At 42.5% G+C, this 17027-nt stretch overlaps 2 protein-coding genes across 7 annotated transcripts in view; both read right to left on the minus strand.

Moving 5' to 3' along the window:
- On the minus strand, positions 1 to 8731 carry KCNRG (potassium channel regulator). Of its 2 annotated transcripts, XR_008839816.1 has the most exons (3): positions 8154 to 8731; positions 5603 to 6319; positions 1 to 1444 (listed from the first exon to the last, which is right to left on the minus strand). XR_008839816.1 is itself a non-coding variant. In XM_056484420.1 (2 exons), the coding sequence occupies exons 1-2, from the start codon at positions 8729 to 8731 to the stop codon at positions 6067 to 6069; spliced, it is 831 nt and encodes a 276-aa protein (XP_056340395.1). In that variant the 3' UTR covers positions 4350 to 6066. The 2 variants fall into 2 exon arrangements, 1 of the variants encoding a protein (XP_056340395.1); XM_056484420.1 differs by lacking the exon at positions 1 to 1444 and having other exon boundaries at positions 4350 to 6319.
- TRIM13 (tripartite motif containing 13) overlaps positions 6706 to 17027 on the minus strand; it is a 17065-nt gene continuing 6743 nt past the window's right edge. For 3 of the 5 annotated variants that reach the window (XM_056484407.1, XM_056484378.1, XM_056484387.1), the window contains one exon: positions 6706 to 11557. In XM_056484407.1, the coding sequence (XP_056340382.1) occupies positions 10325 to 11554 (1230 nt within the window). In that variant the 5' untranslated portion in view covers positions 11555 to 11557 and the 3' untranslated portion in view covers positions 6706 to 10324. Of the gene's footprint in view, positions 11558 to 16349; positions 16493 to 16521; positions 16677 to 17027 lie in introns of those variants that run through there. The other 2 variants (XM_056484397.1, XM_056484369.1) reach the window with 2 other exon arrangements.

The following is a 17027-nucleotide window of genomic DNA, read 5'->3' on the forward strand; positions in this document are numbered from 1 at the left end:
TTAAAGGATGGAAAGATCAGCATGCTTTCTGTTTATTGTTGAATACAACATTGTAAATAAACCAGTATGTCAGCAATTATTTTATTACTCAGTTTTGATATCACTGGGGAACAAAAACAAAATCCATAAACCAGCCTTTTCAGAAGGCCCTCAATGAAAGCTACAAACTGCCTTTGAAATTCAAACTCAGTTCCTGACTCCAAAAGCACTAGCAAAACCCCAGACTTGATGTTTCCAATCTATTGCCTTTTTTTTCCTATGGAAAATCAGGATGGAACAATGTTGCAATGTTTAATTCCTCATAGTTTCAGCAAGCACTCAGCTGACTGCTGTAACAGTAACTTGCTTAGAAAGCAAAGCCCTAAATTAACACTCTACAGCAGATTTGTACACATTACTGTTTCCAGCCTTTAGGGGTACATTCATCATCCTTTTGACCAGAAAGAAGACACCAATTATTGAACCATTCCATTAGTATGAAAACAGTAGAAATGGAGGAAGGATTCTTGGAAAAATTTACACATCAGATCACACTTCAGGAGGTTATTTCAGCAGAAGCTACGTGATGGTCCAAAAACCTGACATTCTTCTTCTCTTCTTCTATTTTTCTTTTCTTTCTTTTTTTTTTTTTTTTTTTTTTTTTTTAATAGAAGTCAGATTTATTTGTATTTTATATGATGACTAGTGATTTACATCTCACCCACCCATTTGAGAATATTCAGGGCTCCAGGCATATCTCCAGCCAGAACCAGACTATTCAAATCATTGTTGGTCCATCCATTTACTAGTTACAACAAGATCTTCTGTGACTAATTATGGTCTGCAGCAGGAAAGTCAGCTTCAAAGAATGGGAATCTTCAGACACACTAGCAGTTCCCTTGGCTCCCAACTTCGTTATTTATGTGGATTACATTGAGCTGACAGATTTAACTGGCCTGTTGAAGATATGGTCAAAGAAGCAGAGTCACTCCCTTCCCTTTTATTGTCTTCTGAAGACATAACAGTCATATGCATCTGTCACTAGAGAGAGGAAGTTCTCCAACACTGGACTTCATTTGGGGGTTTATAGGCTGTTTCAGTAGCATTTGGGAATAGATCAATATAATATTTGGTAGGGAGTTGAATTTCTTCATGATGCACTGTAAATCTTTTATTGAAGATACTCGCACTGTTTATTGTTGAAAATCAATAAAAATAAACCTTGTAAAGTTAAAGCTTGGCAATGGTTCAGCGCAAATCAGAGGGAAGGAGTAAGAGGCAAAGAGTCTCCCTCCTCTTCTTGGATAATTCCCAGCTTGTTTCTCAATGAATATTTAGTAACATTTTCCAGCAATCTAAGAACAACTTCTTCTAAAAAAAAATGTATTCAAAGTTATGAATGCTTCGTTGTGAACTCAAACAGGACTTTTGATCCACTCTGGTGGCTTTCTGGTGCTGAATTAAGCTGTGGATCAAAACAAAATATCACTCAGGTTGTGTTGGATGTACCTGAGGCTTACTCACTCAAGAGACTGACAAAAGCACATCAGCCTTGTTCGGGTCAGATTAGGGACTTATTTTTGAGTATTGTAAAGCTGGAAATCAATCAAAATAGGTAGAAGCTGGAAAGAGTCCACTGAGCAGAAAAGTTTCTCCAAAGTTAACAGAAGTTATCACTGGGCATGATGCAGTTAGTCCAGCATCACGGTTTTGCCCTATGGCTATTAATTCCTCATATACACCATTGTAGGGAGAATCTTCTACTACTTCCATGAAATCCAATTATGAAGATAAATGAAAAATGGTTTGGAATTATTTAGTAAAGGGGAAACCTTCCCAGTACTATGGCCAACGCAAAGAGATCAATCTTAGTCTAAATAGTATCTTAGTCTATTTTATCGATTTCTAGAGCTTTATTTAAACATCTATTCTTAATCATTTATACAATCACATGAGTGCTGACTGCAGAACCTATAAGAATACAGTGACAGCACTTCCCAAAGAAACAAAAACCCTCATGAACTGTCATTGAAATCAACACCCAAAGAACAAGAAGATATTTCACAATAGACTCTGTCCTTCCTGGTATCAGCAGAATACTGAACAATTCAAGTGGTAAATAAATTACATCCCTGAAAGGAATAAGATCAAGAGAAACTTCCCAATGTGTGTAGAAGCAGGCAAAAATTACTTGAAAGCACAAAAAATGTCACAAATTACTAGAAAAGGAAGTCAATGAGGTGGAAGAACAGGGGGATGGAAGAGGTGTGCATTTGGGACATCCAACAGGCACCACACAATTGTACCAGCAAAGCCCTTGACAGTCTTGAATATAGAAACATGGGATGAAACCCAACTGTAAAGGAGGGAAAAGTGATTAAAACTAGAAAGTGTAAAGCAAATGAGGCATTTTTTTCTGAATTATCTGCCTTTTGTAAATCCTGCAAGCTATCACCTCATTTTGGATGATCTGCTTTCTGCCATGTAAACTGCAGTCCCCATGCGTGAGATAGGATGATGGTGCTGCCTCACACTCAGTTTCTTTTTCCCCTAGGGCTCGGTCTGCTTGCCTGTTACAAAGCCACAGAGAGCTCACTGTGAGTGTGTGAGGGGGCTGCCCCAGCACTGTGGCAGTCCCTTTCTAGCATCACAAGCAGGGGAACAGTTTGCACATTTCTGCTGAATCCAGTAAAGAATAAAAGGCAAATACAGCAGTGAAGTTCACTGAAATCAGCAAGTTTTGCATCTTCACAGGAAAAATAGGAATTCTCTAGAGAAAGCTAGCAAAGACTTGAAGAAGTGGATTATGTCAGGGATAACAAATTATTGGAAAATAAAAGTCTAAATGTCTCAAAACTCCATTCCCATTTAATCAAAATTAGAGCTAGATGTGAGCAATCAGAGCTTTTGGTTCTGTCAAAGCACAACCAAGTCACCTACAACACACTGCTAGTCTAGCAGAGATTGTGTTGTGAGGTACCAGAGTTGAATTGCCTGCCAAGGTTTGGGTGTAAGTACTCGGTTTAGCACATAATCGGGTTTTGATGAATCAGCTTTTAAAATCACTCAGACTCGTAGTTCCTATCAGCCAAATTCACTTGTACAGCTGTTCTCTTCTGTGTGAACAACTCTGCTGAGCACACACCACACAGCCTGCTCTCTGCTGCATCCCTGCTTGTTTGGGGCTTCAGAAGGGAAGGTACTTGCCACTACTTCTAAATTCCTGCCGTGGTGCCTGCAGGCTACACTGCATGCCACTTCAAAGAGGGCACATAAAAATTGCCATCCTGGCCAGTAACACTTTACAGTAGTATAAATAACTTGCAAGGTAGAGGCTAGCTGAAGATTCTCCTAGTAAATCAGTGCTATTTTTATATTAATTAGTCTGGAAATGAACATAATTTCACCTGTTCCTCCATAATTACTGCTATTTAGTTGTAGCTTAGAGCTACACAACACCTGAGCTCTACCATCACTGTTTCCTTTTTCTGTATAAAGAAATCCAGTAAGGGGCTTTCCTTGAAGAACCAGCTTAAATTAAATTAATTTATTCAATTAATCTTCCATTAAAGTCATGGGTATCTAACTGGTATCAGTCAGACACTTTTAGCAGATTTCTATCAGGTTGTTCACACACATGCTGTCGAACTTATTTAGGGAACTAGCCGTAAAAAGAAACAACAACAACAACAAAACAACAAAGTGAAAGCATTGTGTAAGAACCTAATCATGTTCTCTGCAGGAACACAAAATGACAGAAGGTGAGACTTCTCAGTTCAGAGCTAAGTAAGAATAAATGCTAGAAGAATTCTGGGAACCCAAGCTTGTTGATGGTCATGTGCTTTGCTTCCAAAAGAAGCACAGAGCCACAGCACACTGTTACCCAAGGGCGAGGCAAAGCACATATGGCTCTTTGCATGACAGCAACTTGCACTGGAATATTTTCCAGGGTCAAATATTGCATTCATAAAATGATAAAAATTAACCCATGAGGGGAACCAGAAAGTGTTCAGCTCATCATAAAGTGTTACTGGAATGGTTGTATCAAACATTCATTTTGCCAAATCATGGAACATGGATGATGGCATTGGTTAAAACTTCAGGGCTCTTTAAAAATTGAAGCATTTTGTCTTTTTTTCCACTTTATTGAAAAAAAAGTTGGCATCCAAACTTCAATTTTCAAAGTTACTGCTGCAGCAAGGAAAACCAAGTCCCTACCTTTGCGGTAGGTGAAACAATGTAATCATTACAATGAGGGCTTCTGAAACTTGTCTCAGCTTAGATCATTGCTATTGGTGATCATTTAGGACACCATGTCTAAATACATCCTCAAGCCTATTTTCTTAAGTTTCCCTGTGTAAGAAGTTGCCTTGTTTTGTTTTTTTTTTGTCTCGCATTTCACATTATTATTGGCTAGTCCCTCCACCTACAATATCCACAGTCAATGACTCACCCAATAATCAACATTATAGTTTCCAAACAAGGAGCATTGTCTGCAGCACAGCAACTTGTGGGGACAGTCACCCCACACAGCTTGTCTGCTCTGTCACCCAACAATGGTCTGACCTCAAAGCCCACCATGATAGGCTTTCTGGCACAGACCTTCACAGGAGGTCTCCACAGAATCATGGAACAGGCCAGGCTGGAAGGGAACTCAAAAGATCATCCGGGCCAGCCTTTCATGTGAAACAGAGCCTCCATGAAATCATTTAGCATCCTGTTCAAAACTTCTAACAATGGAGACTCTACCACATCTGTGGGGAGGTTGTTCAGTGAATGATGGTTCTCACTGTAAGAAATACCTTACCTCTTCACAAATATGAACATATTGACATTATTGACCAAAAAAATCCCATTTGAAGTGAAAGCATTCACTCTTACATTCCCATTTATTACATTACATAACCTGTATGCAGCTTAGGAGATGTAGTCCCATAATCACATTATTCTCAACCTGAACAGCTCTAGAACAAGCAAAGAAGACCCAACTTCACTGTTTCTGCTGAGCTTCTGAACGTGGGTCAAGCTGAAATGCCTCAGAGCAGTAGCCAAAGGAAAGAGGTGTTCAACAGTGGCACCACCAGTCTGGGAAGATCCATTTCACTGAAACTCAGGGCAAGAAACAGATGGCTGAGTCCCACCCCCATTATCAACTGCTGCAAATAAAGTAATGCATTCACATTTTAAAACTAATGAAAAGCCAGATCTAATTGGTCAGCCAAGAAAAGCCCAAAGTGGTTCTCCTTGGCTGTTTGAAGCCTTGGGAAAATGGTGGTGTTCCAGCAACAAAACAGAGATGCAACTAATGGATCCCTGAAGTTATTGCTATCTTCTTTCCCTTGCTTGATGGAAGGACAAAAGATCTTTAATTTATAAAGCTTCATTAACTTACCTCTCTCAGTACCTGAGCTAATTTTGGCATCTTTACAAAGCTTTGTACAGGACTAACATTCCCAAGGCTCTTAAAGCCACTTCTGCTAAGCCTTCCAACTCTGTTGTACTTAACAAGTGCTAAAAAATCCTTTGCACTATTTTGTTTGACACTGTACAAACTCTTTCATCTGAAGATCTGTTTATCATATTTTCATCCTTTTTAGTGCGAAAGCACTAAAAATTAACTGACCTTCTGTTCACAAAGATCTTTATAATTTAATTCTCAGAACTGAAGAGCATCTTATTGCCACCAGAGTGGGAGGAGAGGACAGAGGAGTGTTCTGCAAGAGACAGTCACATGTTATTTGACAGACCTCAGCGACAGCTTTCACAAAGCACATGGCAGCACAGCTGCTGTCAGCCAACTGCAAGAGAGTCAGTGAGTGGAAGCATTGATCAATCCTTGGGGTTTGCATTCCCCTCCAGCCACTTCTCCAAACTGTTGGGATGACAGTTGCATCAAGATGTTAATTCTTCATGGATTACCATGTTTTTAAAATCTACTTGCAGATTAGCACATAACATAAAAACAATTTTCTAGAAGGGATGGCTGATGCATTGCAAGTCCTCATCTAAATTTTAGTCACAGAGAAAAAACAAAAACAACTCTTGGAAATGCTGAAATCTACATTCAAAAGATGGAAGGAAAAGCCTTTATTTCCCTTTCTGCACTTGGCTTCTCCTTGCTTGTGCTACCCCAGAGCTCCCTGCAGTTTGGTTCACCATGATGGCAAGGCCTGCTGCCCTCTTCATCCTTTCAAGAGTGTAGCATTCAACCTTCTCTTCACTGGCCACTGTCCTGGTGCTTATGAGACGAAATCCATCTTTGAGTAAACTGTCAAGCAGCAGGCCTAGCACATTAGTACCATTAATCAGCTTTCTATTGTCAGGCTTTATGGAAACATACCTAAAATCAGAAAAAAAAAAAAAAAAAAAAGAAAAAAAAGCAGTTACAACACACTTTACTTCTTGACAGCATAGATCAGCACAGCTGTTCTGTGTTTACAGCAACCAAGGCTCCGGGTAGTTTTTTCCTCCTTTAAGGACAACTTTTCTTCATTAAGAGTAATTCTCTGTTCATCCAGTTATGTGCTGGGGAAGAAGTGCTTCTCTTTCACACCCTCCCCTGCCACAAAACTTACTTTCTTAAGAAATATCTGTGACAACCCCCATCTTGTCTCACCTAACAGAGAAGGGAGCAGCAGGCTCCACTTGCAACAATTTTTCAAGTGGGAGTAAATGACGGACAGCAGTCATGTTCACCCCAAGAACATCACTCTCCAACGCACAGAATCTCTCTCTCTCCAAATAGTGACATTTATTACAAAGTTACCTTGTACAGCAGGTTGTGTGGTAACAAATATGAAAATCATTTTCACATGGCCTCAAAAGTTTTGATATAAAGTACAGTGTAAGAATCTATCCAGATGTCTATACCAGACATTCTCAGGAGCAGAAGTCAGGTAAAAATACTATTACAAAATATATAACCTGATGGGTGAAACTGTTCCACAGTTCACAGGCAAGTACACCAAACATTCATGGAAAGCACAAGAAAGGCAAAAAAGTCCATGTCACCACAAAGATTAAAGAGATAGAAATTCAGCAAGGCAACATAATCAAATTTGACTTAATTACTCAAGCTTTTCTATTGATCTGCAGAGGGAAATTTTTACCAAGTCCAAAGAAATAAATGAAAAAATCAGAAATATTTTCCTCACTATTTAAGTTGCCATAACCTACTCAACAAATTGCTAGTCCATTAAAATTAGTAATATGTTACAAAGTTAAGGTTTGGCACAAAAACATATATATTTGCTTCACAAATGCAAAGTAGTTTTTATTCTACTTGCCTAGCCAAAGCAAGCTGGAAGAAAGATAAACTTTATTTTCTCTAAAAAATAACCAAAAGACTGCTGTGTTGTTTCTTTTATCCAAACAGAATAACCCTTTTGGAAATATTTCAGTGAAATTTCCATAAAATTCCAGATGTTCTAACAGCCACAGAGGACAAATTAGGTTAACATTTTCTTATATAGTAAGAACATGTCTCCATACAATAGAGATATCCAGCAAAAGATAGTTTAAAAACCCTAAGTAGTCATTAGAATATGATACTGGTATCACAAAGATTACTGATACACAGTTATCTTAATAAAAACAGAACCTGGCTCTGAATTTAAAGAAAACCCACTGTGAAGCATGTAGTTAATAATCTGTCTCTTCTCCCTCACCCTAATAAAAAGCTCTATAAAATATTTCCAGTCCCTGAAATACTGTCTCAGTTCCTCTGGAGTTTTAAATCCTTCTTGCCATTCTCTGTTTCCTGTTTTCCATATGAAAGCGTTTTCACCATAAGCTAGTGGAGATTTTAGGTTTTCCCCCCAGTACTTTACTTCTTTGTTTCCTTTGCTTCATTTGACTGTGTTTTTCATGTTCTCTAGAAGGTGATACTGTCAAATTCTAAAGTGAGTGAGGAAAAAATGGCAGAGAGAGAAAAACCCGAGAGAGCTCATAAGCAAACATCAAGAACAGTATTTTAGAAAGCTGAAGAATAGGCAAATCAATGTAACAAATTAAACTGTATGTTTCAGAACTAGAAAAAGATAACATTGAACAGAAAGAAGGAAACATATTCCTTTCAGTTTCTTTAAAATGAGCTTTGCTAGCACATAGCATGCACTTCATGAACTGGAAGTCACAAAGACATGTGAGATGAGAAGTCACTCTATGAATGGTACCTGGCCACGACCTGGTCACCAGCAGAATACTCAGTACCACACAGAAAAACCATATCGTGATGAGAGGGTCTTTCCAAAGGAAGTGGAACGAGTCGTTTCTGAGAAGAAAAGGGGCTGTTCCAGCCCTGTCCTGACTGCTGCCCTGTAAACACAGTGATCTGCTCAGCTAGGGCCTCAATGGTGGTACTGCAGGAACCAAAGATCCGGAAAAAGGCCTGCATTTCTTGGAGAGAAAAACGCACTTCCAAGATCTCCAGCCTTGGCTTCAGCAAATGTTCTTGGCTCAGGAGGTCGGCCAGCGGGTAAAGTCCATAGTACTCTGCTTCTCTCTGCAGCCTCTGATAGTCTGAGAAGTCAGTTGGTAAGGACACCTGCAGAGTCCTCAAGAAGTCCATGATGTAACCAAACAAAACTCCATCTCTGTCCACAAAAAACTCTCCATTCACCAGTTTAAATTCCTGGTCATTGTCATTCACCATCCGTGCCAGCCTGGACTCAGGGAACCGCTGCAAGGTAGAAGCCCGCGTTACAAATCTCACACCTCCCACACTCAGAGTGACCAACTCCCGACTACTCATGGCTACCTCTGCCACTCAGGAATCGGAGCTCTCTGATCTACATGTCTGAGACTTGATCTTTCCTAAACTGCAAGGCAGCTGCAAGAACCATTATGTGCTTTCAGCAAGTGTTTGGAGTGAGGTGTAGAGCAGCAACAGCATTCCCAGGCAACAAAGATGTAAATATCATGTACAATAGTTTTGTTTCCTGGGTTTGGTTGCTTGGAAGCTTTGATTCTTGGAATTTAATGTTCTATTTTTGAAATGAACAGCTTGCAAGGACTACTGGAATACAGTGAATTGACTATCACAACCTGTGAAACCTTGAGAGAGGCCAACGAATATTCCCAAAGCATGGCACATGTTATGCTTCTTTTCTAGAAATGTCAGTTCAACATTTTCATTCCATACACTGCTGTTCACAGGACCACTGCAAAAGAGGTTAGATGTGCTTCAGGCAAGACATTTCAGTACCATATGCTCCGAAAGAAGGGCACTTCAGAGAATTCAAGCTTAAGGTTCCCTTTAAATCACTGTTATCTAAGGCCAAGTCAATACAAACTGCTCCTGAAATGAGATACACAAAAACATAGTAACAGGAGAAGAATCTATACATGGTTCTTCAAACACCACCACATCCATATACCTGCTGCATCACACAACCTGTTCCAGGAATCATCCAATCATTTTTTTGGCTTTTGGAACTGCAATCTGGAGAGGCAGAGAGGGACAGGAAAGCAGCTGTTGCACCTGCCACCTCTGCAGGGCTAAAGCCCAAGCTGTCTTCCTGTGGCAGACCCCTGCCTGCCTTTCATTGCACTAAGTTCTTTATGTTAAAGCCAGTTTTTAAGTATGGCTTCAGAGAAACATGGATCTAACACAGCCAATCTACCCCAACAATTTGATGTTGGAAAAGTAAACTGCAAAGTATGACCTATCTGCAAAGCAGATACCGTCTTGCAGCTTGTTCTTATCATTACCTCTAGAATTTATGCTTGCCCTGAAGATACATTTTTTACAGAACATGTAATCTGAATGCACAGAGTAATATAGCACTTGGTTATACAAAAAACAAAAAAAAAAAACCCCACGAAACCAAACCAAAACATACAGCTATTTCAGAGAGAAGTAACATCATCAGATAGAAGCAAATTCCAGAATGTGAATGATGCACACTGCATTTTGCGGTGGAAGGGCAGTCCTCAGAAAACTTGTCAGCAGAGTGCTCACCTCAATCACAACACTTCTTCCTCTTTCCAAACAATCTCCCAGTTAGAATTTTTTTTTAACTACAATCTTTTGTCTTATTCTACAGTTACATCAAATTAACATAAAATTAAAGATACAGTTTTTCCCTATATTTTGGTAAGAAAAATGATTTACAGTGAGTAATATTCCCATAATCACTGAAAGAAGAATCCACAAAGTGTTTTTCAAAGCTCCATTTCATTTTCTGCTTTAGCAGTGCTCAAACTATGTGAACATCATGAATGTTTTGGAATCATTTTGAATCTTTGAATGTTTTCACTGGAAGTCTGAAAAGACCAATTAATTAAAGAAGTTCCATGTTTTCTTCCCCAGATCTCTCTTAGTTCTTATATTCCAGCAGACACTTCACAACAGTTTATATTTGCACACAAACTGTGCGACGTTATCCAGTACAACCAAAGTATAGTTTTTACACTTTTCTCTTAAAAGTGAAGCTCCATCTGTCATCTGTTCCCAGTAAAAGACTGCATGATCTGCTATCTCCACGGTATCTGCCAGATAGGACAAACTAGTTGTAAGGAACTGGGATTTCCAGCACTGGAGATTGTCAATGACTGACTCCACAAAGGACATTCTGGTGACAGCAAGAATGAGCAAGAAAATAAGAGAGTTCACTATAAATCTGCGCGAAAAGACTGAGGGAATCTTGAATTTGAAAGTGTTGCTTTCCTGAGGCAAGGAAAGTTTGTCCACATCAACAAGTTTTATTCCATTCCACTGGCTGGTATCAAAGCTCTTCATTGTGGGACTGATGTCCACTGTGGAACAAGGTAAAGGGGTTTCTTTGAGCACTTTGATTTTTTCCCTGAACTCCTGCATCTGCTGCAGAAATATAATGGGTTCAGACACATCTTTGAAGGCCTCTGCAATGTTAAAAGCCATCCGCTGCTCTTGCAGAATCGTGTTCAGTTTATTGATTTCCGGGTCGTAGGCCTGCATCACTGCAAGCTTCATGGTCTCAAAGTCAGACAGAATCTCATTTCGCTTCTGCTCCAGTGTGTGCTGCAGCTTCTCAAAGAATTCCTTCACTTTGTCAGAATCTTTTGTCAGCATCTGCAGAGCTTTCCTCTTACTGGTCTCTAAGGTATCCAGCCGTGAGAGGGCATCTCCACAACGCCAAGTTTCAAAGCCCTGAAACAAGGTTTCAAAAGCCCGCTTCTCCTGGGAATAAGCTTCTTCAATGGAACAGAAAACATGCTTTGTGTGGTCACCACGGGTGGCACAAACCCCACAGATCAGCTGCATGTCTGTCCGGCAAAAAATGTTAAGGGGTTGCCCGCTGTGCACTTTGCACACGGGCATTTTTGGAGTTACTTTGATTTTGTTGTACTTCTCCACGATACCTTTCAGGGAATAGTTGACCTGCAAGCTGTTGACTCCAGTGACAGGAGTCTCCTTCCTGCATGTGGGGCACTTGAAAGGGGATGGCCTCCAAAGCACATTCCGCACATTTCCCTCAAGAATTCCTTCCAGACACTTTCTGCAGAAATTGTGCGAACAGGGCAGGACACGAGGATCATCAAACAGGCTACAGCAAATGGGACAGGTCAGATCTTCCTCTAGGAGCTCCATCATATCCTGGGAAAGAGAAAAAATATGGTAACAGAACTCACAAAACTTATTTCTCCTTCAAGGAGACCATACAAAAGCCAATTTCCATCTGAGACATCTCCGTGAGAAAAAGATGCATTTTTTCCTCCAGTATCCTTGAGACAGAGCCTCAGCTGGGTTTTTGCAGCCAGTCCCCCTTGGCTGTGGTATCTAGCCAGCAAATGGCAGGCACAAGAATGGTGCAATGCTCAGGCAGAACCATTTTTTTGGACTCTCAACTAGAAATGCTGGAAAAGAATGCTTGCAATCCCAGCAAGGATTCTGAAAGAAAATAACTCATGTACTCATAATAACAGTGCAAGGCTTACATCTTTCCTTGCTGATGTAATACACAGAAACAGGATATGCATAGAAGATACCCAGCCAATACACCCTGCTAAGATTTGATTACTTTCTACTTGCTCCACTCATCCAAAGCTTCCACTTTCAAACCCCACACACTGGTACTGTAGACAGTACTAAAAGTGACTGAAAAAGCCCAGCTGCAGTATTTCTGCTGCTACAGAATACATGATGTGTCTTTTCGCTCTACTTGCAAGGCCAAAGGAGAGTCACCACTGACTCTAAGAATTAGCTTTTCTCTTGCTCCTGCAACACTTTTAAATAACCAACTGAATGTGTTACTATTGAGCTATTCAGCACAAAGTTAAAATACTTCAAATAACAGCTATCCATAGTCCTTGATAATTCATCATGAAACAAAACTTAAACATTTTTACTCATCTGTAGTCTATTTCCAATCCCATTCTCACAGCATTCATGCCTCAGTAATTTCTTTCTGTGGAGAGAACCTACAGGAAGAATATCTGTTGTGTAATTCTTCCTACTCGAAAATCTCAGTGAAAGGACCCAGTGCACTACCCTCCCCCTGCCTCTAACTAAAGCCAAGTTCTCAGATGCAGACACCTTGTAACTTACAGCACACTCTGAGAAAACAAATAGCTCATAAAGACCAAAATAGGTGACAGTCTGTATCATCCAAAGCTCTCAAACACTTAGTTCTGAGCTATAATTAGAAGGATGCTTCTCTTGCATAAATTGTTTCCAAATTATACAACATATATTCATATACATGTAATAAAATTCCTTTTATAAATTGAAAGACATCACAGGAAAGTGCATCAAAGTACTGCTGTGACATCAAGGCATGTGAACGAGCTCTTAGTTTTGATGTAATTTCTAGGGTTTCTGTCCCCTCAAAGAAATATGAAGTGGAAAACGTGGGAGCCAAGAATAGAGCTGCAAGGGAAGATCCATGCTGCACAGGACAAGAGCAATAAAATCAATATCACTGATTCAAGGAAAGCAAAGTTCGCTGTCAGGAAGAAAGGTGAGGTCAGTCCTGACTTCCCTTTGCAAAAAGGACCAATAGTTCCAGTGAGACTTCACAGTAAAAGCCATTCTTGGGAAGTGTAAGCAAACCTCCCATGCTTTTTAAGTGAGGAGGAGGGGTTGTCACATCCTGGAAATTCAGTAGAAATTGTCAGTGGGCTGAACAAAAACAGCAGTCCAGTGTCAGGGCACTCTTATCCTTTATTATACAGCCACCTTAACTCTGACAGCTATCCCACTATTTAGTTGTAGAAGTGGTGGCTAACAAGCTCTTAACTTTTACAAAGAACTTTCCCAAGCTCCCAACTCTCCCAGCAAACTTCAGCACAGAGCAAGGGGTAAAATCCGATTGCTGCACTTGCTGGGATAGAACAAGAGGAGAGAGTAAAGATGGAAAATAGAGAAAGTGAAGGAAAAAACCACCAGTCCTTAGATCCCGCCAGTCCTGCCACTGTGTACGGTTGATATCAGGGATCAGCAGAAGCCAGGCCTGATCCCCTCCCTTTGAGTTTCCCTAGTACACATCCCCTCACTTTTCACGCCCTTTGCTGCTCCTGGCACACGTGCAGTGAGCCCTTAGAGCCCTTCAGGAAATGGGGGGCCTGTGGCCTGTGGTGGGCTGGGAGCCCCCTTCAGTGAGGTGCCCAGGACCTGACCTTTCTCTTGCCACAGGCACACTAAACTCGAGCCTCCAGGCTGACTTACAAGCCCAGCAATGAAAGGGAATCTGGCTCACAACAGTGCTGCCCTGCCCCAGCAGGACCCGCCCTCTGTCACACAACCATGCTTATGTGCTTATGGTCCTCCACATATCCTCAGTGCTTGTTGGAAAAAACAGACTTCGGAAAAGTTGCCAGCTTTTTTACTCAGAAACAAAGTCAGGAGGTAGAAGAAGCTGCCACTACAACTGGGGACAAAGTCCCAGAGAAAAGGCCTAATAATTCTTAACTAATGGGTTTCCCATACGTCCACAAATCCCATTCAGAAACCTCCTTTTCTGTGAGGAGAATGTAGTTGTGAAGCATCTCTCATGCTCTCAAAGCAACATTTCTCTTCCGTCTTTTTCTTAGTGCTAAAAATAATGGGATGACAGGAAGATGATAATTTCATCCCTCCACTCGAGTCTTCTTTTTTTGTGAGCAACTCCCTCTTTCCAACTTGTACTTATAGCTTTTAGCCACAGTAGCAGCACAAAGATCAGTTTTGCTCATGTTTTAAGAGGATAATAACTACAAAACTAAAATGACAGTTTTCCATCTCTTAGTAAATGGAAATGCACAGGGCAGAAAGTATTTGCTCTGGTCCATCTCCTTTACCAGGGAGGATTTTACTTCCCAGTTAGGGAGCTGGAAAAACAGCTTTGCATGCCTGACAGCAAGAACTGCAAGCCAATGCAGAAAATGCTTACTATAACACTTTCCATCAAAATTGCAGGACAAACACTCAAACACTGAGGATTTTCACAGTCCTAAAAATACAAAAAACATACACAAAAAGGCTTCACGATCCAACTAAAACTGTCCTGTTGCATTTCAACCCCACTTACTGAATTACATAATTATGCTTTATAAATATAACTGAATTTCAAAACCTTTGTACAACATCATTAAAAACACTGGATATTAAAAAAAAAAAAAAAAAAAAAAAAAAAAAAAAAAAAAAAAAAGCAGGTCTACAAACTTCCTCCCTCCCCCTCTTACAACACCAGAAATGCCAAATCAAAAATACTGAAGACTTGTATGACTGGTTGGACAGATTAATTTCTATCTTCTTTAGGATATTAATTTCAGACAGTAAATCATCTGTGGATTGAAACACTCCTTAGCAACATTTCAACTTTTCCACTGGGAATTCCTCTGTGTAACTTCTTACCCACGTTTGGGTAGCTCTGGAATTCCCTGCTTGTCGCACATGGAGCAAAAACATCTCTGGATACAAATCCAACAGATGTCACTCATCAGCAACAGCAACTTGCACAGTTTTATCATTAGGAAGAAGAATGGCAAACAACATCAAACCATAAAAGCAAAAACAACCACAGTAGCTTTTTCCCACACTCCAGAGAGAAATTCATTTAGCATGCTTCTCAGCACAGAAGTTGGGTTTATCAGCCAGCAGCATGCTGAAAGCAAAACCAGAATTTCCCAGGCTTCAAACAAAACAAAAAGGTAACTCCTGAATTGCAAGTTTCCTGCAACGGTGTGTAACTGCTCTAAATGAGACTTGACCAAGTCAAATTACATTTCTACAAGTAGTTGAGCTAGTCAGGAGAGGTCTCATCTCCCTTCCTTGGTGAGGACCCCAGTCTGTGTCAGGACCCCCTGTGAGCAATTTCACCAGCTTTCTGTTGGAGTGGTGTGTTGAATCAGCCTTAAAATGAATGCCACACAGAGGGAAAGCGAAATGGAAGACCCTCCTTCCAGCAGCAATGATCTTAACCCTGTTCACCCCACTGAGAGAAACTCTAATCTAATGGAGGGTCATTGTATACATTTTAATGTGGAAGAACTGACCTCTGTGAGCAGTAGGTAACATAGGATCATAGGATGTTAAGGGGCTGAAAAGGACTTTGAAGATTATCTTGTCCCAACTCCCCCTGCCATGGGCAGGACACCAACCACTAGACTGGGCTGCCCAAGGCCTTACCTAACCCAGCCTTGAACACTACCAGGATTGGGGCATCCACAACCTCCCTGGGCAACCTCACCAGCCTCACAGTAAAGAATTTCTTCCCAATATCTGAACAAAATTTCCCCTCTTTCAGCTTGTACCCATTACACCTTGTCCTGTCACTATAGTTCCTGAAGTATGAAGTGCTTCTCTGGCTCACCTGTAGTCCCTTTCAGCTACTGGAAGGTTGCAATGCAGGAAACTAAAAAGACCTGGCTAAATTGCTCATGCGTTAAACCTGGTATTTCATGGGCAGAAGTTTTTCCAGGAGCACCAGGCAGACCCAACCCGACTCTAGAAAGGCAGGAAGGCCTGTACAAATGAGCAATTTGTGCTCAGTGCAGCCACAGCCCCACGAACACCGTTTCACCCCCAGGGCCGGGCGGTCCGGCCCCAGCGCTGGCCCCCGCGTTCACCCCCATTGTCCCTTTACCCGGCAGAGGTTCCCTGGCTGCTCCCGGTTACAGCCCCCCGCTGCCATTCCAGCGGGGAGCCGCCGCCGACGATGGCACGGCAGCCCGCCGCCGGCCCTGGCCCCCGCGGGGGTCGCGGCGCTCCGGCGGCACGGCAGCGGGGCGGGAGCCCTGCGGGTCCGCGAAGCACAGCGGGCTCAGGGCGGATGGCGGCTGCCAGCGGAGCCGGCGCCTCCGGCCGCGGCGTCCCCCGGGCCGACGCTGCCGCCGCCTCTCACAAAGCCGCGGCCTGCGCTCGCCCGGCCGCCCCCGCCCGCCCTGCCGCCCCGGGCCGCGCTACTCACCATGGCGGGCCAGGGCCGCGGGCAGCCGGGGCAGCCAGACCCGCCGCCTCGTCACTCGCACGGCTCCCGCGCCGGCCGCGCCCGCCTTCCGGGCCCGCCGCCCGGCCCGGCCCGGCCCGGCCCTGCCCGCCGCAGCGAGCGGCCCGCAGCTGCTGCCCCGCGTCCCACCCACCTTGGCCCGCGGCCCCCGATCCGGCCCCGGGGCACGGTGCTGCGGCTCTTCCCTTCCTCCGCCTGCCTGCGAGCGGCCACGAGAGCCTCCGGAGCTGCCGGCACAGAGGCGGGCGTGGATGCTGCTTGCCTAAGGCGGCGGCCGAGGCTGCAGCCTGTGCCTCCGCCGAGATATATACGGGTTTCTGTTGTTTGTTAACTCTGTTAAATTACACTTGAGCCTGCAGCTCACAGGCGCACGTTGCACAGCCTAAGGAGGGGCGCTGCTGGGTGGCAATCCTGCTGGGCATCTGCCACCTCCCGAAAGCACTTATTTAAAAGAAAACATAATTTGAGACAGATAGCCTTGTGTGCTTCATAAAAGAATAGCGATTCATTCTTATTTGCTTGAACACACTGGTTATACCGTTTCCAGCTGGAGAATGACTGGGAGAGTTAACGTGGCCTGTAAAACCTGGCAGGTTTTCCACAATAACACTGACTAGTCCCAGGGAGATGCAGCAGAAG

This window comes from Oenanthe melanoleuca, chromosome 1, assembly GCF_029582105.1.
Source record: "Oenanthe melanoleuca isolate GR-GAL-2019-014 chromosome 1, OMel1.0, whole genome shotgun sequence".
NCBI lineage: Eukaryota > Metazoa > Chordata > Aves > Passeriformes > Muscicapidae > Oenanthe > Oenanthe melanoleuca.

Excerpts from the sequence above, each read along its gene's own strand:
- KCNRG (XM_056484420.1), bottom strand. The coding sequence starts at position 8,731 with ATGAGTAGTCGGGAGTTGGTCACTCTGAGTGTGGGAGGTGTGAGATTT. Across the intron at positions 6,320-8,153 it reads GGTGACCAGGTCGTGGCCAG|GTATGTTTCCATAAAGCCTG; the intron begins GTACCATTCATA and ends TTCTGATTTTAG.